Source organism: Saccostrea cucullata, unplaced genomic scaffold, assembly GCF_032062105.1.
Source record: "Saccostrea cucullata isolate Sc308-1 unplaced genomic scaffold, CSIRO_AGI_Scuc_v1 ctg317, whole genome shotgun sequence".
In the NCBI taxonomy this organism is placed as follows: domain Eukaryota; kingdom Metazoa; phylum Mollusca; class Bivalvia; order Ostreida; family Ostreidae; genus Saccostrea; species Saccostrea cuccullata.
The window spans coordinates 449,415-476,952 of NW_026933753.1; the positions used below are offsets into that span (position 1 = coordinate 449,415).

At 33.3% G+C, this 27,538-nt stretch overlaps 1 protein-coding gene across 8 annotated transcripts; it reads right to left on the reverse strand.

Moving 5' to 3' along the window:
* Positions 1–1,440: 1,440 nt before the first annotated feature.
* Positions 1,441–27,538, reverse strand: LOC134239259 (transmembrane protein 198-like). Of its 8 annotated transcripts, none has more exons than XM_062721429.1 (9): positions 27,455–27,538; positions 26,512–26,568; positions 16,669–16,789; positions 14,272–14,360; positions 13,193–13,304; positions 7,910–8,211; positions 6,809–7,372; positions 5,670–5,800; positions 1,441–3,166 (listed from the first exon to the last, which is right to left on the reverse strand). In XM_062721429.1, the coding sequence occupies exons 6-9, from the start codon at positions 8,133–8,135 to the stop codon at positions 3,038–3,040; spliced, it is 1,050 nt and encodes a 349-aa protein (XP_062577413.1). In that variant the 5' UTR covers positions 8,136–8,211; positions 13,193–13,304; positions 14,272–14,360; positions 16,669–16,789; positions 26,512–26,568; positions 27,455–27,538; the 3' UTR covers positions 1,441–3,037. The 8 variants fall into 8 exon arrangements, with proteins under 8 accessions (XP_062577413.1, XP_062577410.1, XP_062577411.1 ...); XM_062721426.1 differs by having other exon boundaries at positions 13,193–13,338; XM_062721427.1 differs by lacking the exons at positions 26,512–26,568; positions 27,455–27,538 and adding an exon at positions 20,224–20,294 and having other exon boundaries at positions 13,193–13,338.

Consider the following 27,538-nt stretch of genomic DNA (forward strand, 5'->3'; position numbering starts at 1 on the left):
TGTAAACAGTGTATGTCATAGGTTACCTGTACTACAATGGACATTTTGTTCAAACTATAATATTTGATGAGTAATACTATATTATACAATATTTACATTTCCAATGTCTTTGTCCTGAGATAAAATTACCAAATGTAAATGTTATTTTAATGTATTGGCGCGGTCCAAAAAAAAACGTGCAGGGCGGGACAAACAGCTAGACACAAGCAGGGTTTCACCAATATTCGTTGAGCACCAATTTTCAAAGATTTTGTTGTTGAGAAGATCCATGAATTCATATGTTCATTGAATTAAGAAATATGATATTCTTTTGTATAGGCATTGCTTAAATATATTAAAGAAACACAAAATTCTATCGTCTTGTTGTGTCCAAAATGCAAAAAAATAGCAAATTTTACATTTTTATAGTTACAAAATTCCACACATTGATGCCATGAAAACAAATTGTTGAGATACCAAATTTCATGTTTTAAATTTCAAAGCATAAATTGATTTTTATTACCCCTTTCTTTAAGAGCTAGAAAATGTCAAAAACACACTGCAACGCGTCAACCTACCTATCAAATGCAAAATCGATTAAAAAATCAGTTACATCAAATGGTAATTACATTTTTTAATATGAAAAATTTTAATAAAAGCGAAAAAAGTTGCATTAAAACCGTTTACGCTTTTTTTTTTGTTTTTGCATATCAAGAAAATCTGGGTTTGAAATTTTTTTTTGAGTGGAAATTTTTCAATGCTACTTATAATGTCCAATTCCCAAAAAAGTTCAAAATTAATGTTAATTACAGTTAAACTTTGGGATCATGTATTTTAAATATGTTGAAGTGATTTTGAAGTATTTTGAAGTTCCCATCCTTTATTCTTGATTAATTGTATGTTGTTTAACGTCCCTCTCGGGAATTTTTCACTCATTTGGAGACACCCCTTTATTGTTGAATGTGTTTTACCCCGAGTTTCTTGAATCCTTATATATCTATCTCTATGTTCTCAATCCCATCTAATCAGTTAAACTTCGGGATCAAGGATTTTAATTATGTTGAAGTAATATTTTAAAGTCCCAGTCCTTTATTCCTGAAGTGTTATCCTAAATTTCGTATATCTGTGTTTTATTAATACCACTAAGAACAATGCAATAGGACTGTAATATACATGTGTGTAAATTTCAGTGTAGTAATTTTAACTTTACGGATGTTGGTCACAGAAATTACATGAATAAAACATGTACACTATAAATTCCTCGGATATTGGGACCAATCAACTGGGGCAAAAGGCAAGCACTGTGCTCCAATAATTTTAGTAATTTTCTAGGGCAAAAGGCAAGCACTGTGGTCCATTATATCGCATAATAGAAGTTGAAATAAGCTTCATTCCTTAATTATTACTTCCAGAATTCTTATATGTACAAACTGCCTCACAAATCCAAGGAACATCAACATATTAAATGTCTTTTCAGTTTTATTCTATTTGTCAACATTATAACATACAAACTGACTTGGTAAAACAAACACAATGCCAACTTGCATAGCAATACTTTCACAACAGTTAAGTTTTCCCTGCAGCTAAGTTAAATCCATCAACAATATTAAACAAGGTCTACAAACATGAAACGTAAAGCTAATTAATTTGAATGTGGACAGCAAACATATGACTATACCCTGATAAGTAATGTATAGATGAAACCATCATCAGTTACATTGTCTTTGAATAAACTGATTTCTTAAGAAGTAGGGCAAAAATTGTACATTTAATAATTATAATTATATGTAAAACCCTAAAAAGACATTGCTCATTAACCTTAAAAAAATCAAAACAGAAGGGAAGAAAGAAAAATTCATAAACAAAAGCATGCAGCTTACTTCAAAATATATTTAAAATTGAAAGGCTGCTATAATTATGAAAAAAAGTAAAATGAAAACAATGTTTTTAGAAGAACTTTTTTAAAACATGATTATATATAAGTAAGGGTTCAAGTGTTCTTCATTTTAAGCATTTCCTTTTTTTCAAAACTTATAATCAGTAAGTCCATTCCACGCAACTTGTACCATCATAAAATCCATAAATCAAAAAAATTAAAAAAAATAGTAAGCATTATTTCCCTTTCATTCAATACACAACAAAATAATTACAATTTAGGAAATGCACATATGTATCTTTCTGGTAGAAATCCAACATAAAAGCTAAAACATATTAATGAAAGAGAAAAAAAGTTCATTTCGGTCACTTATGAGATTCATTTATACAATGTAATTCATTTATAATATACATTATAAAGCTGTACATGAGAATGATGAAAAAGCCCCGCAGGAAGCAATTGTTCTGTTCAAAACATTCATGATAAAAGCTTTAAGCTGAGGATGCTAGTTATACAAACATTTCACTATTCAATTTGCTTCTTTCTCATGTATATTGAATATAATCAAATTATACTCATCCTTTTGCAAACCATTTCAAACATCATGAAAATAAACATGCATGTTTATTTATTCAAATGACATTGCATGTATAATTTATAGCACAGGCATACTGGTAAGAATGCAAACAAAAAAGTTCAGATGAACCGAAATCATTAAAAAAAATAACACTGGAATTAAAAAAAAACAAAGAAAGAAAAATCTCTTCATTGCGCATGTGAGATCAAGCCCATTCTGAACTCATTGCATTTTTCCTCGGGATTCAAAGAAGAACGATTGCTGGAGCTCCCCTAGCTTTAGTACACTGTCTATCCTTATGGCACTAGTCTATAAATTAAGACATTCTTCTTGCAGCGTGAGACAGCTTCTCCTCATAACTCGAAAAGTCGGCCATAATACTGTGTCCTTTTTGTTTTGAACCTTGATCCACCCACAAAAAACTTGCAATTCTTTTGGCAAGTTTATATTTGGATCCATTGCATTCATAATAAAAATAACTGAATCATTCATATTCTGATCCAAACAAAACTTCAGATTTTGCTGTCTATTTTGTTTGTATCTGGTAACATGTTCATCATGAATATGAGGTTCATTAAATTCCTGGATCCACCTATGTATATATTCTATGGCACCTGGGTCAAGGTCGTATTAGTGCTGTCTAGTTCGGTTAAGCTGGGCTCTGTGGGAATGGCTATATGGTCCTTACGTTTTGTTGCTGGGGACATCTTTTGAGTCATGGTCTGGATATACGTCTGTCAAAAAAAAAAAAAAAATCAAGTTTAATATGTGAATATCTTTAAACCAGACCCTTAATTATATCAAAGAAGTGAAGTATGAAATATAGCATTGCATTTGCTTACTTGTGCAATTACGTTTTCTTAAAGAATAATTAATTTGTGCTTATCAAGAACTTTAATAAATACATGTGCAGCTGATTGATAAAGCATAGCAATCAACAAATGTGTGAGGTAATTAAAGGTATAATATTTATTAAAAGCAACTGACTTGTTAACAAGAATATCTAATGATTAATCAAAATTTGTGGACAAGGTCCATTTCACATATTCTGTGGGAAATCACAGAGAAGGGTAAAAAAATTAATAACTTAGCACATCAAAAAAGTACATACTTAAAATACTTAATTTACTAGGAGACAAATCAATTTGTTCAAATTAAGAAAAGAAAAAAGACTACATTTCAAACTTTTGTATATAGAAGAAAAAAATAACTTTAGAAACATGAGGATGATGAAAAACATCATGCATCAAAGATTGCTTTCAGACAATCAAAAACAAATTTGTACCTTGGTTCATTTATAAAAGCAAAACCTGTCAGTAATTAATCAACCTCCCACTTAATGTTAGCTGTATATACACACAAGTCTACAGGTGCAGTGCTATGCTTCACCCATTACTCTCTTATGTTACAGACTCTTAACAGCTCCCAAGCCATTGATGTGTAATCCAGCATAGAGCACCGTCTAATCCCCCTCCTACTGTAATGATGTTATGTATGTATATCACATGTCTAATCATCCTTATCCCAACACTTAAATTAATACTGTGGACGAACCTTTAGCTTGCTTCAGTCTGCAGTCACTGATGAACACTTATTTAGTGTTAAGAATTTGAAATAATTCAGAAAAACACTTATCATAATGGTACAGTTGAACTTTGGTATCTCGAACAACGATATCTCAATACTACATATGGATATGTAAAATTGATTTGGGAGTTCAAACCACTTATTCTTTAAGCATGTTATGTATTTTGCTCTTGGTATCTCAAATAATTGGAGATCTCGAAGTTTTTCCTCGTTCCCATCAAGTTTGAGATAATGAGATTTTACTGTATTTATTCATCATTATTTAAATTAGTCTCCTGACCTGCCTAATGTGTATACAGGTGACCTTGAGTATGATACAGAATTTGTTCATTTAGAAAAGAAAGACTCTAAAATGTGTGTCTTGTGTTGCAGTATGTTGAATGCACTTATTGACCCCCATATTGAATCATCTTCTTCAAGTCACTACATATCACAAGTTCAATTCCTAAGTATACATTGCCTACATATAACTTAAGCTACTTAACACATCACAAAATTGTAATTATGAACCATGTTCTTAATGAAAGAATGCTTCATCTTTCAAGGAGTTTACAGAACGCAAAAGTTGAAAATGACAGGGATCGAAGTTCAATTTAGAAATAAAAATAGCTCCCTATATTGTACAAGATTGGAATCATAGGATATCCTATTTCAAATGAAGCTGACCTGAGATAGTATGTCACCAGGTGCTCATCGAGCCTGGTACAGGTACCTGTATCTCGTGTGCTGGCTGACTACTCACCTGAGATAGAACATCACCGGGAGCTCGTCGAGCCTGGTACAGGTGCCTGTATCTCGTGTGCTGGCTGTCTACTCACCTGAGATAGAACATCACCGGGAGCTCGGCGAGCCTGGTACAGGTGCCTGTATCTCGTGTGCTGGCTGTCTACTCACCTGAGATAGAACATCACCGGGAGCTCGGCGAGCCTGGTACAGGTGCCTGTATCTCGTGTGCTGACTGTCTACTCACCTGAGATAGAACATCACCGGGAGCTCGGCGAGCCTGGTACAGGTGCCTGTATCTCGTGTGCTGACTGTCTACTCACCTGAGATAGAACGTCATCGGGAGCTCTGCGAGCCTGGTACAGGTGCCTGTATCTCATGTGCTGACTGTCTACTCACCTGAGATAAAACGTCACTGGGAGCACGTCGAGCCTGGTACAGGTGCCTGTATTAAGTGTGCTGACTGTCTACTCACCTGAGATAGAACGTCACTGGGAGCTCGGCGAGCCTGGTACAGGTGCCTGTATCAAGTGTGCTGACTGTCTACTCACCTGAGATAGAACGTCATCGGGAGCTCGGCGAGCCTGGTACAGGTGCCTGTATCTCATGTGCTGACTGTCTACTCACCTGAGATAAAACGTCACCGGGAGCACGTCGAGCCTGGTACAGGTGCCTGTATCTCGTGTGCTGACTGTCTACTCACCTGAGATAGAACGTCATCGGGAGCTCTGCGAGCCTGGTACAGGTGCCTGTATCTCGTGTGCTGACTGTCTACTCACCCGAGATAGAACATCACTGGGAGCTCGTCGAGCCTGGTACAGGTTCCTGTATTAAGTGTGCTGTCTACTCACCTGAGATAGAATGTCTCTGGGAGCTCGGCGAGCCTGGTACAGGTGCCTGTATCTCGTGTGCTGGCTGTCTACTCACCTGAGATAGAACATCACCGGGAGCTCGGCGAGCCTGGTACAGGTGTCTGTATCTCGTGTGTTGACTGTCCACTCGCTCTTTTTTCCTCGCCTGGTGGAGATTGGCTTTCTTAACTCTCTTACTGGGCAGAACTGAAAAATTACACAGAACTGAAAAATTACAAAGAACTGAAAAATTACAAAGAAAGCACTGTCATATTTAAAGGAAACTTTTATAAAGAATGATCACCTTGAAAAAAAAAACATTGACATATTCAGGCTCATCTATAAGACCTGTAGCCAGGGAATTTCCCCTCCTATAATGATTTCATACCCCAGGTATTCTGGTATTTCCCCACAATCCTTTCAAGGGTAGAAACCCCAGAATTCCTATTATCCCCTGCTATCTAAATTCTTAGGAACATCCCTGAATTATATTCAAATTTTATTAATTTTAAAAAGTGAAACTGTGAAAGTACAAAAAGGTGTCAAATTATTAATGAATTGCGCCAGCAACATATGTTTATGCCTGCAGACAGTGTATTCATGTACATGTACTGAATGACTGATGTAATTTTTTAACATAATCAATAAATGATTCATTTGTTAGCAAACCACTACAGATCAATTTCTTCATCTGCTTTCAGGTAATGAAAGGAGAAAGCTGTTACACATTGTGATTGACACTTTACCTTTAAGTTCTCTTAAACTACTACCATTTAAAGCTTTTTTTACATGCTTTTCAGTCTGTTGCAAAAACATGAATTTTGATCAATCCCATTTGAAATTACAGAAATTACCAGTAGATTTACACCAAAGAAAACATATCTTCCATCTCTGTGCATTGGCTTGTAAAACTGTAAACATGTAAATAATCTACCAATGAGCATACAGTGAAATAAGTCAACAGGAGATACATACCCCTCAATGGCACCTGATTCCATCTCTGGTGTTTTTAAGAGTCCTGTACCTGCTCTGCCCCCAATGTAATTTTCAGCCTGAATATTGTTTGTTATTGTCAACTCTGCTCCCAATTTGCTTATGTCAATGGACTTTTAAGTCCGATCATTGTTCGCTATCTTCCTATTTTATGCATGTGTCTCACCCTGTCCCTTTTTCTTCCTATTTTATGTATGATGTGCCCCACTCTGACCCCCTTACCTTCATTATGGTCGTATCCCTGTCCCGTTATCCTCCACTGAGTCACGGCCCCCACCAGGAAACAGAACGGCCAGCAGCCCAGCAGCACCCACGAATACCAGCACACAAGTCCTGAGGACACCCCTGTCACCTGTCCCCATACAAACGTCACCATGGCAAACTGTTCTATAAAATAATCCAGGCAGGCCACCATCAGGGCCCCACCAAACACACTGGTCCCCAGAATCATACCCCCCTTCTGGAATTTTAGGGTCACTATTGCACACACTAGACCTAGTCCACAGATCACCCCTATCCTGATCCAGTGGATAGGGATAATGACAAAGAAGTCCACAATGATGAGACTCACGACACCTAGAGCTGCTCCCAGCTGAAATCCTGTGAAGAAAAGTCCCACATACTGCACTAACATTGTCACAAGTCCGATTAGTAGCCCCGCCCCCAGGGCCACGCCAATGTTTCCCTCCATGGGTAGTAGGGAATGCTGGGAAAGAATCAGGTATGCGAGGACGGATGTGAAGATGAAGCCGGTCAGGAACATTACGGCCTTGAAGAAACGGTACCCTGGAAAATAAAGCATTTCAAATCATTTCATAGATCAACGCAGAGTTTAAAAACATTACATGTGATTTATATTGGCAATAAATAACTATTTACCATTAGGAATATATATTTTAATATATTTCAAATTGCAAAAATGGGTATATTTTTAAGGCTAAAGTAACTTACAGAAATTTCGACTTTGACATTTGCATTAAATCAGTGAAAATAAATATGATATACACATTTTTTTCAAACAAAACCATAAAATGCCTGTAAAACAAGCATTTCAATATTCCAAGTGTGAAATCTTCTACCAGAAAAACCTGTGGGACATACTGTACATCCAATTTGTTTACAGATATGTATTTTTTCTCTGTACAAATTTCTAAGAACATTTTTCATCAATTAAAATAAAAAAAATATGACAGATTTAAGACTTTCCATGATTCACCTTTGTATATCATATATCACAAAATTTTTATGTAACAGCTTCTTCATGACTACACAAATTTTCTCTCAAGATAGTTTTATGTGAAAAAAAAAGAAAATTAAACTCACCAAAAAATGTATACACGATTCCAAAAATGAAACACATGGAACAAATCACAGCTAACGCAATGTCATACTCAGCACTAATCTCATCACAAGTTCGAGGGCGGGCGATCACTCGTTCCCCTGGAGTGGTGGTGTTGATCCCCTCCGTGGAGGGCATTATTGTCTCGTAAGTTTGACTGGGTGTAGCGGGGGGCATCGCTCGAGGGGCCCCAAAAGAATTCGTGCTCATGATGGCCGATCACAGAACTTTCATCCGATTCTTCATAGAAATGTGAATCTTCCACTGGTTATGATCTTCAGTCAAACTGAAATAAGAAAACAGGATGTAATTTTTTACGCATTTATATATGATCAATACATTAATAAAATGCTGTATTTCTCCAAAACTCAAGAACGTCTTCCATTGTCCTCATGAGACATCAAGTAAATCTCCTGACTGCCATTGTACATGTCAATTTGTTTATTAAATAAGTTAACACTCAATAACATGAGTAACATCAAACACAATTTCTGGTTATTGTTCTAAATAATCTATAAGAATAAAGATATAGACAAAAATAACATTTTTGCGAGCAGACATTCTAGTGTAATTGAGCTTAAAAAAAAAGTTCTCTTGCACAAAAAGATATTATTTCCCACCACAAGATTATTAAGTAAACAGTGATTGAACCATAAAGTATTTTAACTGTCATATCTCTGTACATGTAAATATATTTACCAATCCAGAACCAAGACAAAGTAGAAATGATACATGCATATATACTGAGCTGTACCAACTAGTGGCAGCTACAACTTCCCGAGATTGAATCAAAATAAAGTACACTGTATTGTATATACTATGCAATATACTAAACAGTGAGACAGTCATTCATGAGTACCCAATAACAAAAGTACTTGCATATATAATACATGTACACCTAGTCCAATATATCATCCTTTTCAAATGAAGAAGTGTCAGTGAACTAAACTGACCCACTTTTTATCAATTCAGTGGGAGCCAAAAACTTCCTTATTACCTAAATTACCTAAATGTCAAGTAACTTTATATCCTCTCTATTTAGAAAAATATAATGCAGCCCTTACAAAACATTACATGCCAATATACATGCACCAACTGACCCAGACAGATGTAAAATCCGCACCTCGTTTATTGATCATAACATGACAATAAAGGTACAGAGTTATTGTGCAAATCCAGACAGGGTGTATATGACTCAACAATGTACTGAAATCTCAAAATTATCACAAAAATTGATCAAACTCGAATTTTAAAAAAATTGATATCCAGTTCAAAAGCTGAAAAATTCAATATGTAACCTTATAAGGGATATCACTTGAAACATAACTTTCATATTCTCTGAGACTCATTAAAAACTAATAAAATCAAAGACATGAACCGATAAATTCATTCTGTTATATTGAAATTTTCAAATAAAATTATAATTAAAAACATTTATACATGCAAAAGCGTATATCCAAACTGAAAGTAGTCTAAATTTCTGCTTGCTAAAAATAAAATATGCTGGTACTCATTACCAATTTCTCAAGGTAATTAATAGAAATTGGAACAATTAATTCATGGTCTCTGAGAGCTAAATAATTGTCTTTTAATCTTCACAAGAGGTTAACAAGCTTTAAAAAGAATTTCTTTGAATTCAGATTTTCTTTACCATAAAAAAAGATTTACTCAAAGACAAAGATTACATGCACATTTCAATAATTAACTGACTCAACCAGAAAAATGCAAACTTCAAATTTTTGCTGGCACCAGTTTCAAGGTAATTAGACACACACAAAGTCTGATAATTTAACATCCACAAGTTTCCAAACTCACAATGGATCCAAAGCTGCAGCATTTAAAGAAAATTCTCCCAGTTCCAATATGTTCAACAGAATCACATTCAGAAAAATTCCACATCTGGGTACATAATGCCCGCAATTTTGCGTAACGTCATACACAATGTACCTGGTAGAAATGATTGCTGCACATTTTCAGAGTAACCTGAAGTCTGTGTAATAAAGATCAAAAGCATTACACATCTTTTGTACATACTTTATAAGAATATCATCAGTCTGTCAACAATGAGTCCTGTGAATTTATTGCCATTTACCTGTCCGTGTAGTAAGAGGTTTGAAATCAAGTCTGTATGACATTCCGTCTGACACAGCATCTTGGCAACAACCATTCACAGTTTAATTCATATGGATGACTGGCGTGCAGCCATATCACCATCGGGTCTTAATTGCACCAAAACATGCATCAGAGAATGTGCACCTACAGCGATTTCTTGCTTCTCGATGTCAAAACATTACGCTAGACAGACTTTAGAAAGTAGGAACCCTACTGATTGCTGATAATAGACAAATTAAAGGTTTAATTTGGAAAGATAAGGAAGGTAAAAAAAAGCACAGAAAAAAATTCTTTAGTTAACCTAAGATTTAAGCTAAATCATTACAGACCTTTGAAATTTTCAATTATTTCAATTTTAATGTTCATTTAATTAAAGCATTTACGTCCTGTCTACAATTCCAGTACATGTATTACTTTAGGATTCCATATGTCACAAATTTTACATGGGCTAGATTAAGCTGAATTTTTTTTAATTAAAGAAATAATAATAAGGTTTTATAATTTCTTCTCATAACTCTACACATCATTACATGTATAAAATGTCAAAATGAAGCAAAAGGCATTAAGGAAAAGAAGAATTATAATTGTGAGCGGACAGAAACGCACCCACCATGTGTGATTACGTAACAATTATCTGACTTCTATCTTTCAGGTTCTCTTGACTCTGATGCATCATGGCATGCAGTCTGTAAATTAAAGTCATTTTTCCAAATTGCAATTGTTGTCATTAATTCATCTGTCACTATGTGAAAAATCCATACAATATGACAACAATGACAAAAATTATATAACAGTGGAAACATCAAAAATGTCAATACAGAAGATTATGAAAAACAAATGTCTATAAGAATGCATGATTGTGTACAATTCTGCAATCTCCCACCCTTCTCCAATTACCAAACAAGATAATACTTTCTCACTTCAGTCATTCTACATGTTCTATGGTTGCATTTCTAGTTCAATGCAACATTTATGACTGTCATACATCAACCTAGGTAAGTCTCAAACACAGTATTGCATGATGTATAGTACACTTCACATGTTTTTTCTCTTTGATTGACGCTGCACAGAAATAAAAGTCACTTCCAGTTATTCTAATAGCACTAGGTACCTGTCTTATTTATGGCAAACAATGTCACAGATACTGATAATAATGACATATGCAGTATCTTATTATTTAACTTACTATGTCCTAATACACTAATGCAAAACATACACGAGATAAGTACAGTTGAACTTGACAGAACTTCAGTATCTCAAATACCATGGATATGTCATAGTCACTTTGAAGTCCTAATTACTAATTCCTTAATTTTTATTTTACCCTGGATATCTCAAACCCTCAATTTTTTCTTGGTCCCATTGATATAATGAGGTTTGACTATAATTTGTTTTTTTTTTTCAATCATCTTCCAATAAACAGATATATGCTTTTTTTTTTTTTAGAGAATTCTTTAAATATATAAATATCTCTTAAAGTTACAACAAAAAAGAAGATTGAAAAAATACATAAATTTAAAAGTCATTTAAATTTATTATTACAAATTAATACAGAAATGATTGAATGACAAAAATCTCTTTGGAAACCCTTGATATGCACATAAGTGAGATAATATTAATCAACTTGAATTTAATAGCTAGATTCAGAGATCTTTGTAAAAGAAAAAAACATTACCTTGATAGTCACACCACCTCTCTGACTGAATAACATAGGGGTCAATCAGCACTAATACTTATAAACGTATGTCTGACCAGTCATTGTAAATCACCGCATTATTGCCCATTGACCAAAAATTAACAGAGCTGTCTCCATAACACTGTACATGTAAACTTATGTACACTAATTAACTCGTACTGGACATAGGCCAATTAATAGATAATTATTCAGGTAGCTAACAGCACTGTTTATTATGAATGGATCGTACAAAAGCCATTTAATAAGTGCATAATTGATATCAACATGCCAATTAACCTTTTTAAATGGAATAACAAACATTTCAAACATGTCAATCAAAACTATATACCACGGGCACAGACTAAAACGAAAATGTTTATATAACACCTGATACTAACAAAAGATAGCAATGCAATCTATTGTGCTTTAAATAGATTTATGAAAAAATAAATCATTGGTTCAAAAAATACTGCAAAGTGTATGCAGAACTACTTCACTTACTTCTACATATAAATAAAAGAGAAAAAAAATCACAAATCATCTAGGCTTGTACAATGTATTCCAAACAAAACAAAAGGAAACAATCTAAAAAAAAAAGAAAAAAAAAAAGACTAATCTTAACAAACCATCTAACCTTAAAATCCTCTCTGAATATACAAAGGAACAAAGCAGAATTCAAGAAGCTCCATACAATACTGACTTAACACCACAAACAAAACGCGTTCAGCTCAGCCTAATATCACCAGCTTTAGAATACGCAGTGCAGGTATCATTGTCTATATATTAACTAGCCACTGTGGAGCAGTGAAAGACATACGGGCCATATATTGAGAGCTCTTGACCAATTAATCTATATCCATATTTTAAAGGTCCACCGAGGAGTGGATTAATACACCTATATTGGAATTTACTTATGCACATTAACAGCTGACCTTACCCACAGAGTAAATAGTGGAGTGTTTTTAAACGTTTCCCTGCATTATGTGCATATTACTGCACGCCTACATACAGATATATGTTACACACCTAATTTCTTCTGTGCCAAAAAAAATCCTAAATGAAATGAAAATCATAAACTGTTCCAATAAAGGTGTGTTTCATTAACAGTAAACTATATATGGAGGACAACATTTTGTACGTTGTACATGACAACTTAATTATGGTGAAGTTAATAAATTATGGAAAAAAATGACATCCTTCTCTTGATGTGAGTACATTTACAAAAAATACTACTTTTAGGAATGAAGTAAAAACCACAGTTCTGGTGGTCTCAACAGAAAGAAAATAAAATTAACTGGATGTATGTTATGAATAACAAAACATATACACATGAATATGCTAATTCTTTTTCCTACATCATTCTGAGGTCTCGAAAACTAACCGAATACATGAAAAAATTCCATGAAACAAAATATGATAAAAATAATACGTACTGTATATATGTACCAAACAAATTACATTAATTTACATAATTACGTACCTGCATCTCTATTTACACAGAATCCAACAAATAAACTTTCTTCAACAGTGTTCAATCCTCTATTATTTTTCTCTTCTGTCTTTTATTTTCTCCTTATCGTTGATCCAACACCCTGGATAAGACACATCTACACATAAATCCACAAACTGAAAAACAGTATAAAAGACAGCTTTATAGAAATAAATTGAAATGTTCTTTTTCTTACACAGAAGTCCTCCTTTACAATTTATCTCTTCTCCACCTACAGGAGAGAAACTATCAGTAGCTTTTAATCCGTTTATCTTGTAGGTGAATGAATTTCTGTGACTAACGACAGGCCGATTTCAAAAACGAAAGTCGTAATTTAAAACACCTCTACTCCTTGGTAGTAGGTGTTAATTGCGACACAGGTGTAAATGTATATTGGCTGTCAGTGGGGATCGTAACTCATGAATATTCAATAGGGAATGCCATTGACCGAATCACAAAAGAAATGGTTTTATTACATAATGTTGTCATAATGACAGTAATGAATGAATGAATCTATCAACACTCCCTCATTCAGTATAATGTATTGACAAATCTCTGCTAAAACGCTACTTTCCAAGTCCAAATAGCCTAACTGTCTGAGAACAATTTTGTTTACGTACTTTTAAGACACAATATTTGTCCTAAATTTTCTTTAGAATTAACATCCAAACATTACTTTTACATACATCAATGTCAGATTAAGATATAAATTTTTTGTCTTAGATAATATTTGTCCTGCATGGATAAAGACTTTCTACCTCGCTAGTCCAAGTTTCTCTAATCACTTTGTTTGGCCTTGTTTTAATGATAAAACAATTGTTAAGTCAGTCCTATAAATACATTATTTTGCCTATAGAATTTAAGGGCTCAGGTGTTCGAGATAAACTAGACTACTGTTGACAAACCATTAATCTAGAAAAATGAAACTCTTAAGAATTGAGGGAGGGGGGTGGGTGGGTTGAGGATCAGGGTGTTGATCAGATGACTATATCCCCCTTGTAACCCACTTAGTCTCAAACTGCACAGTAACTTACAGCTTTGAAAGATCTGATATCAAATATTACACAAACCTTATTCAATCATCTATAAATGTCAACAGTTGCACACAAAGACTAATCTTCTAAAGTCCCCCTCAGCTATCAAGAGTTCCTTTCCTGTTCTGCAATAGAAGAGAAAACAAGAAAATAGAGTAAGTCAACAGAGAGTAATGGAGAATTAATGACTTTGATCAAGTTGACAAAGATTTTCAGATTGTCATGAGATTCTGAGTCATAACCCCCTGTAATCATCTCTTCCAGTCACAAAGAAGTTGTGTAAATAATATTTTAAATCTCAAAATGCTTGAATGAAAAGCTGAGGGAAATTGGACAATTTTATCCAACAGCCTTTGACAGCTTAAATACTTTACTGTTGTGTTTTTATTTTCTTTTACCGACTATTACATTCCTATAAAACATGCATGCTCCAGTAGAAATTAAGAGCTTTAATGCAGATTCAGAAATGCATTTTTTGAGTTCATTTTCTTAATGAAACAACATTGTATAATAGCACAATTTCCAACATAAAAAGAATGTAACCTAGCTATCAAATTGCAAACATTAATATACTGTTAAAATTCTTACAGCAATTCATTTCTATAACATAAACAACCCTATGAGAATCTGACACTCTCAATTAAAGACTCTGCATAGAATTATAATATGCACAATATCATCATGTTCCTGTAATGATATTTTTAAGTCAACACTGAAGATAACTTTTAAACTTTTTTAAAAAATTAAACACAGGTGGATTTTGCCTGTTTAATTAAATGAATGATTGATTACAATTGCAGGTTTCCTATCTGATTGCATTCATGGTATACCTTTCAGTTAATCACAAAGAATTCCTTGCATTAATTTATATATTATTATCATCTCCCCTGTGTAGAGAAACTTTATAACCTTTTTGTTAATCCCACACTAAGCTATCTGGTTATCCTATCTTGATAGTCCTGATTTACTTTCAGTAAGTCATTTCCAGCATATTTCTGTCATATGATATCTTATAATTAGTCAATAATTCCTCCATCTTTTTCTGACCTCTTAGAAAATGTGAATTCTGTTATTCTCAACAAATGACTCATCCCCCAGTGATAAGGGTCTCTGTAATAAATATGATTACTAGATTTTATATCGGGAGTATACACTCAGACTATCTAAAGGAATGAAAGGATGACCTCGAATTCTGTATTTGAGAAGCAAGAAAAGCTAACCAAACACACTGTGGTAGTGTGTTCCAGTGTATATTGATTAGATATAACCTCTTGGGTGTCTGATACTATTTACCATACTGATCAAATGATAATAGGCAAATGGACAAAATTCTAGATGTATGTGCGATAAAATGATCCTCCAAATGACTATACATAAAGATCTGAATTTTACTCACTCTTGACACTTGAAAGCGTTTACAAACTGTTTGATAAGGAATCTAATCTTGTGAATTTGTGAGCATCAGTGATCATGAACCATAATAAAAATTTTAACCCAAACCCCCTCCACATGGATGCCATGCTGTCATCAGGCACTTAATTAAAGACCTAGTAGCTGAAATGTCATGAAACACTGAAGCAAATAGACTGACCTTTTTCATTAGTGTCTTTAAAAGAAATGTCATTATCTTCAAAAACAAATTAATCAACGCCTCCATTAGGGCAAAAAAATGTCCTGCTGTGCAGGCAGGTGCAGGAACTGATTGAGGAAATCTAGAGAATAAACCACACAGAAAGGATTTATTGTTCTTCATTTGAAAACTAGGATCTCTTCCTTGTCTCAACCTCACAATTAGCATACAGTTAATGAAATGACCATCATCAAGGAAGCAATTCTGGTACATATTTTTTAAGGGGACAAATTGCAAAATATCCACTGTGGTCGCACACAGGTGCATAGGCAACATATAAGTACATGCATGTACATATACTTAACAATATACTGGCAATTCCTAAAGATTTTTCCTCAAATAATTCTTAAATTAACTAAAATCATAAAACAGTGACAGATGTTCCAAGAGAAAATACAACATTTCTGGACAGATTACAAATGATGAAAATCCCTGCTTTCTTTAAGGAAAAATTAGCAAAAAAAATAATTTTCAGCTGGTGCTTCCTAAAAATTTCTTTCATACATGTATGAGCATTATATTCAGCATTACCAGGCATCATATAAAGTTGTCAAAAAGTCTTCAATTACAATTGGCAGCTAGAACTCAAAAAATTATACAGGGAATGTAAAAATAAAGTTCAAAATTATGTTGCGTGAGCCTTCATTTGATTGGACAACCCTTCATTGTCTTACTTCGTTGTTTATGATGTGTGAAGTTGCACATCAATTAAAACATGGGAACACTTTATAATTATTTCGAACTGTTGCTCTTCTTAATGACCAAAAAAAGGAACACAGTATACATTTCTTATTAATACTTACCGGGACAGTTGAAGGATCAGTGATCTTCCTGTTATTTCCTACTAGATCCTATAGACGATTCCCTGTTAGACAGGAATTGTCTTGTATGAGATGGATAATGTGGTTGATGGTTTCAGGACACCTGCAAATATTCCGACACAAACTTATCAATTTCCATCCCATTTATTGGATTTTTTTAAAACGCTGAAACCCGAGGCCTGATCTCCTCTGGTCAGGGATAAAGTATTGTATTGATCAACCTGTGATATAAGCTGTGGAAGCTTAGTTTTATACCTATTGAAAGTGTATTTACCTAAAGGCATGCATGTAAAATATCTGTTATTATTTTATATAACAAATACCATTCAACGCATTTGCAAGTATATCGAGATTTTTTTTTCTTTTATAAAATTGACCAAATATGCCTCAATAATTTTCCCAACACATATAAGCTAGGCATGAAAGTTGGGATTTTTTTTTTCACAAATATTTTGTTTTTCTTTGTGTTATGTTCAATGCAATGGCATTTAATTTAACTATAGTTATTTTCTTTCAAATTAACATCAAAATGTGATGATCTGAAACAAAATCACAATAAATATACATTTTTTAGACAGTCACACTCTGTTATCTTTCTGTTTTCTTCAATTTCATAAGCTGATGTTCAAACAGACTATATAGTCATTCTACACATTATCATGGCCTTGATTTTGAACAATGCAATTTTCAACCCATATAATTATTGCTTACATCACTCATACCCTATAACCCCCAGTAACATGCAATGAACAGTAATGCACTTCACATTTACTGACATGTTTGCAGGTGTTTACGAACCAATCAATTTTACCCTGACATGTATAAATAAGCTTTCTAAAAGCCACATACTCAAAAACAACTCCTGAGACCACTTATAATAACTGACAATGTCTGTTTGGTATTTTAAGGTGTACTCAGAAATCCATGGTCAATTTGACCGATCTGACCTCTCATTATTCATTATATGTAGATGTACGTACTACTATATTACACACTGGTTAGTCTCGACTGACGACCTCAGTATACACTCTGGTATTTGTCTGGACATCAGACATTTTACAAACAGTTAACCATATCCTCTATCATGTTTATGTTCTGAGTAATGAGTTAATTATTATACACTTGAGGTCAGGGTAATCTCCCTCTAAGAAAGTTTATCATGGATGCTATTAGCTAGGGTGCCCTCGTTTGCATATATAAATATGACCTAATATTTACCATGACTTAGGCCTAGAACTCTCAAAGAATGAATCTGAGGTATATACATTTATGTCCTGAATTAAATATCATCACATCTGGGGCCTGGTAAGGTTACATTCTCAAACATCCTGCTTGGATTCTTATTATCATGCACTAACAATCAAGGTCATTTCAGGTAAAAAAAAAAAAAAAAATGTTCCAATATTTATAGTATTTAAAGTTATATGTATTTGATGACAATGTACCTGCAGTTTTATGTTCTTATATCTATATATTAAACTGAAGATTTTTATATCGTAACATGAAGCCATGCAGCTTTTCAATCCAGGTGTATTTTACATTAAATCAGAAAAAAATTGCCATGGCATGATACAGGAATTTTTCTTCTTTTTTATCACTGCAAGAAACATCTGGCAAATTGTTGTTCTTAATGGCAAAGTTCAGACTCAAATTTATTTATTACGTAAAAACTGTAAGCTTTTAAAGCTAAAAAATTTCCTTGTTCAAATCTTACTTTCACAAGTACAGCATCAATTCAATTTTTTAAGGATTATAATTTCACGGAAACTTGGGAAATTAATTAAGATAAATGATTAATGTGTGATTTTATTAGTTTTAAACACACTAATAATAAATTTGATATGAAACATATATGAATAATCGTAAATAACTGTATATTTTCTCAGTGAAGGAAAATGACAGTGAAGTTTATTTACTACTTTTACGTCAGATCCAAGAATACAATTTAACACTGAACAGATTTGTCCCTTATAACATCTGTGCATCTTTCCATTTCAGAGATCTATTTTGTTTGAATACACAAAAAATGATTTTTATGACTCAACTTTCTGACATTTGAAGGGAAACATAAGCTATTTATGTTTTTTTAGGGTAATGCTTATTCTCACACTTTTACTTTCAAAACTTTTAAAGCCATGGATAGTCAACAGTGACACAAATATTTTAGTACTAAGACTGCATTACATATATCATGTAAATTAACATACCGCAGGTATTCATATTTTCAATGAGCATTTTTACACTGCTTCTTACCCCTAGTACACACTCACTTTATGATCTAGAAACAAATTTGGGGGGATAGAACTATAAGCTTGTAATTTGCTCCAAATTTGCTTATTTATTATCAATATTATAAACGCTAATTCAGTTGTTGAAGGGATCTGTGATAAAATTTCAAATGTACTACTTTAAAATGATTATGATTATAGTACATGGATACTTGCAGGTTATGCAAGAATGAAGTACCGTAAATCTGGAAATTTTTGCTGTAGATAAATTTTTAGCAATTTTGCGAGTTCATTGCATTCGCAAAAATATTTTTCTTGAAAATAAATTACCAATAAGTAAATGTGAACAAAGCACTGAGGTCATTCGCAAAATTTTGGTACGTAATAATTAATCAACAGCATTTTGACCCAAATTCGCAAAATAAAATCGACGTAAAAATTTCCAGATTTACGGTACTATATGCTTCTTACAGAAGTTCAAGATAAAGATTTGCTTAATGATTTTGCATGCAGGTGTCCACTTGAAGTTGAATGACAATACAGACATGAAAAACAGCAGGACATACACAGATATTGACCAAAAAATTCCTAACTTAGCCATGGTATAGATTATATATACAAGAATATTACCTATATTTGAATATATTACCAAGCAAAAATCAATAGGATTCCTGAACTTCTTTGTAATTTTTCTCCCAGTGAGAGGAGATATGAGAAACAGATGTTGTAATTCTTGTGTGCATTATGTCCCGGTGGGGATTTCAGGATCTCTCAGAATACGAGGATGCCGGCTCGAGACCCCCGGGGAGACTGTATCCTCCAAAATTACAAAAACAATGACTTAATATGCAGCTCCCTCAGTATAGACAGAGAGATAGATCAAGTCTAACAGCCAGATGGTTATAGGTAACAGATACACACATGCCTCCAGACTCTAAATGTGTTAGAAAGACAAGTATTGTATGCAAAAACTGGTATGTCACATTGAGAAAATTGTCTTGTATATCAGAGTGGTTAAGCCACAGCTCTGGATAAATCTCATAAGTATTCATTGCATTTTTGAATATCATATGTCTTGAAATTATTAAAATCTGAGAAATATGATTAGATAAGCTTTTCTGAAAGATCAATAATTAAGCAACGTTTGTAATGTCTATAATGGTCAAAGCTATTGCATGGTCTACGTTAATGTTCCACTTCAAGCTAAACCCTAGTTTCCAATTGCATTATACTAAATACTCCACCTTACAAAATTTAAGGGATAGATGTGCAGCATCATTATCATTTTTAAAACATTATATATACTCACAAAACTAATGCAAACTTCTAAAAAGTTCCAGCACAAGTTCCAGCACAGTAATCCCCTTTCTATGACAATTATTGTGCACTAAAACATCATACCAAATGCATAAGGTTCACCCTGGATTCACTTGAAATAAATTGTCTTAATTATGAAGTAGATTTCAAGTGGTACCTTCTAGCTCGAACAGACAGAAGCTACTAAAATAACTATGGGGGATTATGACAAATCATGAGGGAGCTATAGCTCTCATACAGAGGGTGACTCAGCCAGCGATAAGCCCCACAAGGTTAACAGCTAACAGTGATATGCAGCAAAGATCTTCAAAATGATTTAGAATTTCTTATCATTCATAAGTGATGGACCATGCCATCTACCTACTGTATTATAATGCTATACAGTCAAAAGACAATCAACTGATCTTTGAAAGAAAGTACCATACCACATACATTATTCCTGAGCTGTTCAGAGGCACAGTTATGCATGTATATGACATTAGATAAAAAGATACACATGTACACTTTCATTATATACACAGAAAAGATCAAATATTTTAAGATCACTGCAAAGCAAAACAAGTTTAATTTTGCTGATGAAAAAGCAAGACAAAGACACCTGATCAGTGGTAGGGCACCTAACTAGAGATGTGGGGGCCTTCGGTTCGATTCCCTGTCCAGCCATACGATTTCTCCTTTCCTAGTACACACACATCAATCAAGACAGAAATTTTCAACACCCTATCATCAAAATGGAATCTCTATACATTTAATAATTAAATTACTGTTAACGTATTACATTTGGAGGTGTATTCTTTTTAGCGGCTTTGGCGGGACGCGGCAACAGCTAAATCAAGTACAACGCTAAAATTGTCTTGCACAAACACACATGAATAAGAATATGAAGAACTGCGATAAATCAAATCTACGCTAACTTATTCAAAAGTCAATTTCCCCCAAATATCATACACGCTAAATATAATCATTTACAGTAATTGTCCTTAAACGTAGATTCACAGACTACATGCAGTGATAAAAGATGCAGCAAACTGCTTTTCAGTACATTCTCTTACCTATATTAAAAGGAGAAACTCATTTCACACTAGTAACATCATCCAATTATGAATAATGATTAAATATGAAGCCTCAGACATACCCCCACTCTAGCTCTATACAAACACACTGACAATGTCTACTCATGCAGTATCTCTGGTAATTAATGATATCACAAATTCAGTGTGTACACAAGAAATTTATCAACAAAAAGATAATAGGTCATTAACTCTAGGATGTGTAATCTTTAAGTATACCTGACTTAAAATTGTGTCATAGAAGTTCATTGTATTCTTGATAAATTTCCTGGCTGTGTTAAGGATTAAAAAATTGTCTATATGCAAAATATTGTTTACTCTGATAAAAAAAAGATACCCTCTCTTTATATTTATGTTGGGGCTGTATCGACTCATTGTATGCTATAGGACTTTAAAATACTTTTATAGATCTAAGTTATACCAGATTATCGTGGATTTTTTTTTGGGGGGGAGGGGGGGGGGGATTATAATATATTTCTTAAAGTTGAAGCTAATTGTCAACTAAAGGTGCAGAACCTGTTGTTTAATTCTTTACACTAACAATTCCATATTAAAACTAAAATGAAAATAAAGTTGGTCCAAAAAAGAGCTAAACTAGTTAATGCATTAAAATCAATTCATATAATATTAAAATCTGATAAATTCATTCATTGCTCACTTCCAGTTAATGACACTTGAAACTGCATTTCCATCGAGAGTATTTTTGTAATATATACTCATGTTATTGAGTAGAAAACACTGCGAGTGGCCCTTAAATTTTAACTGTTCATCAAACAAACAAAACAATATAGGCTTCCTTAAACCACAACTTTACTCATATCATCTATAAAAAGAATTACTGACATGGTGCGCCATAGTACCAAGTTTCATCTCCATCACCCCATTTGTAACACACTTTAAATTAGCCACGCGAACTCGTACAAGTACTTCACGATTCTCTAATGCACGATTATAAATATAAGGATGGGGTACTTGAATCTCACCCATCAGCTGATGAAACAAACAGGAATTATTACTGGCTCTTTATTGTGTCAAGATAAATTGTCAAGTACGTACTGGTACATTCATCTAGAAGCATAAATAATGTATCTGTAATTATAGTATGGTTCAAGTATGCAAGTTCATGTGTATCATAAATTAAATGTATTGACATAATAAAATGTACTCGCATAATTTAACAATAAAATAGTTCTAGTTATTCAACAAAAATATGCACCCAAATTAGTGAATATTTGTAACTGATTTATAATTTTCACTCTATGATTTATTTAGTACATGTAACACAGTCACATTTTATAGTTTTTTCATGTTCTAGCTAATGTCCAAGTTGTTTTATATATAATTATTATATCCTATCTGTTCTAGACTCAACATACACTTTTAATTGTTAAACTACAAATACTGTTTCATATATGATTTTTATTCAAGCTGATGCTTCTTTAACACGCTCAAACTACTGTAACAAATACTGTTTGAACATGTTAAAGAAGAGTCAACGTGAATAAAAATCATATATGAAACAGAACAATGAATTTTCATGCAAATCACAGAGCATCTAGATACAGAACATATTGCACTAAACCTCAACTGTCTAATCTTACGTCTTAATATAAATTCTATGTAACAAATGATTAAGAATACCCTTAAATAAACTTCCTTACTGGACATTGGAATAAAAACTACCCACTTACAAACCTAAGATATAGTTTCTCTGTCCACTTGACACATAAAATCCCCGCGGCCGTCCATTTACTCTGAGTGTGTGTCCTGGGTTGATTGGTTACGAGCTCATCTAGGACAGGAAACCAGAGGACCTTTCCCAAGCTAATTATATCCCATTATCACCTCTTTTACCTCTGTAAATGATGCCTAATGGGGCCATAAATAAGGGGGGGTTTAACCAATTGAAAAAATCTCTGTACCCTGACACGTAAATTTGTAAATGTATATCAAATTGGTTTCGAATTTCCATGATTCGGGGTAATTTTTTGACTTTTGCAGTTTCTATGGATCTCAAATTGAAATGCAAAATTTGGTTGCTTAAGGTCTGCATTTTCACATGTTAATCCTGAGAATGTTCAAATTGTGGATGCATGCTTACTTAATAAAGACTCAAGGCTTCATATGCTGTGTTTTTTCTTCACAATGTCCAGTCATTCAGCCATGCACAGATCCAAACATACTTTTACATGATGAAGATAAAACTGTCTTAAATTTTGCAAGGGAAAGTATTTTTTTTTTTTGATTTTCCACTTTATGTTTCCAACAAAGGTACTTGGATCGTAAAACCTTTGCTTTCAAAGATGCATTGAGCAAATTTTGAAGGTTTTGAAAAAAATATTTATCATCGAAAAATATACTTGACAAGCATAATATACACTATCTTAGAGTCTTAGCAGTGGAGATCTCTACAGACATTATTTCAGGGTTCAACTTTCGGGCAAAAAACTTGTTAAACATGGAATAAAGATAAAAAGCTACTGGTTTCGGAAGTATGTACTCGGGACTTGAAAGTGTTCTATCTGATGTAGCGATGGATACATGATGTGTCATGTACATGTATCAATTATCCCTCTACTGAAATATGAGATATATGATAAAGAGGAAATTGCTACTAAACCTAACAGATATTAATATGTCCATTAAGAAATCTATGAAAATATCACAATATTAAGACAAGAAAAGTTTTGCTAATTCCAGTCGAAAAACACTTCACTTTATATAAAAGTCACTTCCATAAGTACATGTACTAATGTTATCATTGACTACTTCGAGAGAACAGATTCAAAAGTTCTGTTAGTCATATTATGACAGTACTACATCATTGATCCTCAATCCTCATTGTGTAAATTCACATTTTAGCAAATGACCCCCCCTCCCCCCCCCCCCAAAAAAAAATACTTATGTGTAATATGGCAGCTTAGCACGTATTTCAGAAAATCCAAAACAATTTTTTTCTTCAACAGATAAATTTAAGTCCTTTTACACATATAATTTGTAAAAAAAAAAAAAAAAAAAAAAAAAATTCAACACCAATTTTCTTAGTTCTATCTCTATACACTCTATCTTAGATATCTTATAATGAAGTTCATTTGCAGATCTGAAAACTAGATCTCCTATACACAAAAAATACTGTACGGATTAGAACTTCTGGGCATATAGTGTTATCACCTTGTAAATCTCTCACTGGCTTGTTAAAAAAGAGAGATAACAAAACGCCACACTGGAAGACACTTAAATTTATAGAGAAATGGCAAATTAAAAAACAGAAATTATATCACAGTTTCCCATCTCCTATGTCATCATTATCTGACTTTTTGTGACAGTGCTATTATTTTTTTTGTCAAATTTAAAAATAAAATTACTTCTATCTGACTTGCTTCTTTGACTTAAACAAAATACAGAATTCATAACTTTTTGTTTGTATTTTCCTATCTAGCTTTTATTCCCAGGTCAAACATTCAAAAAGTGGGACAGCTCTAAAATAAATATGCACCATTATTTCAAAGGTTTTCAATATCCTCTCACCCTCTGCCCCCCACTTTTTTTTTCTTTCCAAAAACCAATACCTGATGACTGTTAACCAGCTATCATTCATGTCATCTTTTATTTGCAATTTGTCAGCGATGATAATGATGAGGAAACATTTCTCTATACAAATAGACAGCCAAATAAATGGTTCACGGTATAAAATTCGTGATTTAAAGTAAGTCAATAAAACTCACGATTTAATTCTTGTACGCAAATAAAAGTTGGTTTACAGTAAATTGTATATAACATGTACTGTTACATCTGATTTCATTTTCTTAGCAGTTTTCACAAATTCATTCATTGATCATTCAATGCTGAAATCAATATTATGAACACATTTTTTTTCAGTTAAAATTATACTAATACAAAACCAGAGAGAGAGAGAAAGATAGAGAAAGAGATTCTCCAACGGTTAACATATAATCAATGCTTGCATAAAAACACCACTATCACCTGAGCATTTCTGCTATCTGTCAGAAAATGAAGATCTCCCTTTCCTGGAAACCAAATATTTACAAATTGAAATCAATTTTCACCTCTGATAAGAGTGCACATAGCAGTCTAGACATTTACAGATTGTGTCAATAAAGGAACAGGTCATCTAAATGATCTTATAAACAAACAGTCACAAATCATCTACAGAAACTCTACCAGTAACCTACCAAGAGTGCATGTGAATTAAAGACTTCATTTTATAAGACAACTCCAAATGTAAGCAAGCGAACTTGATTAGGTATACGTATACAAACTAACAGCTATTAAATCTCATTGGTATACTATTAAGGTATTAATTCAATTCAACACTGTACAAAATATGTTTAAATGAGAGTACAAATGTATAACCAGCCAGGTTACAACTGTAAGACTAGGTATTAAATAGCATAATTATTTAAAAATATACATATCTAATTTCGTTAACACAATAAATGTAGTACACTGGATTTTTTACAAATGATTTTTTGTTTTAGTTGATACAGGGGATGTTTACTCCTCCTAGGCACCTGATCCCACCTCTGGAATTTCCTAGGGTCCGTGTTTTATGCCCTTGTCACAAATTTTTATTAAGAAATGAATTTAATTTCTGAAGATTCATGATGTTACGAACTACGACACTTCACGCCGGCATATTTCATGAAGCGCGTTAACGTTTCATGATAAATATGCCGGCGTGAAGCGTTGTAGTTCATATACCTCATGAATCTTCAAAAAATTAAATTCATTACTTATATTTACATTATTTTTCTGATGACTTGCCATAAATTTACGCCGTTCAACTGTCATTTTTAAAACAAAGCAATGTGCACTATATTTTTTGACTTTTTGACGTCAAGAGCGGTATTATGACGTAACAATGGAGATATTCATGCTGATTCGTGATACATACCTAATGTAGTTCACAGAAAATATACTGCATTTTATTTTGTAAAGAATCATAGGGGAAATTTATTGGAAATGTAAATATTTGTAAATAAATTCTTTTCTAGATTGTTCACTGAGAACTATGAATCACAACCACTTGTCTCTTATATCATTAATACAGGACACCCATTATTTATTTAAATATAAGTAGAGGGTATCCTGTATATGAAACAAGTGCCAATATTACATGTATCCAATTAAGCTCTTATAGATTTTCAACAATAAAAAATTACACAAAAGACAGCATAAAAACTACTTACTGATTTTCCTCAAGCATATAGATACTTCATACAATCCTTGATGCCCTTCAGACTTATCTGCAAAGAGAATTCAAATAAAGTATCGGTAGTGTCCTCTTTTCAACATGTTCAAATAATTTTTTTTTTTTACAGTACATGGCCTAATTTTGTGATGAGAACAAATGCACAAACACAACAGAAAAACAAGGTAATGCACACTAAGAGACTGCTTCCACACAATTACCCTGTGCGTGAGGATTTTAACAAATTTCGTACTGCTAGCTTACACCCCTGGAATATATTGTGCACAGTAACAACAATATCAAGTTGCGTGATCCCTGATCAAAAGTGACTGGAGCAATAAATCAACTGTAAGCAGTGGCTTCTGAGACAGGAGAAATTCCAAGACCTATAAACAACTGAATAGACTTCCTCCTAATGTCCTGGCTTAGTGTTCAAAATCAATAGTGGTTTGATATAAGCCATGACATACCCCTTCCTAATATAACAAGGTTTACTTATCAGATTAATTTACATTATAACCATGATAACTGAAAACATTTTTTTACTTGTTTAAATACTGAGATCAGACAATGCATGTATCTATGTTCAGCATACCTAGCTGTTTGGAACATAATTGCACAGTGCAAAATACGTAAACAATTTTGCTGTCAATTTGTTACATAAATAAAGGGGAAAATGTGCTCTTACCTAAAAAAATCTATGTCAACAAACACTGCAATTCCAGTATTTAGTAATGTCAATCATTTCATTATAGCGAGCGTGTGGTTTAATTAAATTTAGATATGTGCACTACCAGGGCCCCATTGTGGGGTCTGGTTTTTTCAGTTTTTGATCATGATTGAAAGGAACAACAAATACAGTACAGGTAAAACAGAGAAAAGACGGCTACCTGTCAGGCGACATCAATCAAACATCAAATGAGAAATCTGCCAATCCTTACCTGCTTACAAAACAAAAACAGGTGTCACCACTATTCATCACATCCAATGATCAGTTGTAAAGAAATCCCAAAACATATCTAGAA

Coding starts and splice junctions, on each gene's coding strand:
- LOC134239259 (XM_062721429.1), bottom strand. CDS start 8,135: ATGAGCACGAATTCTTTTGGGGCCCCTCGAGCGATGCCCCCCGCTACA. Junction 7,373..7,909: donor AATCGTGTATACATTTTTTG/GTGAGTTTAATT, acceptor TTTATTTTCCAG/GGTACCGTTTCTTCAAGGCC. Junction 3,167..5,669: donor CCGGTGATGTTCTATCTCAG/GTGAGTAGACAG, acceptor TTTTTTTGACAG/ACGTATATCCAGACCATGAC.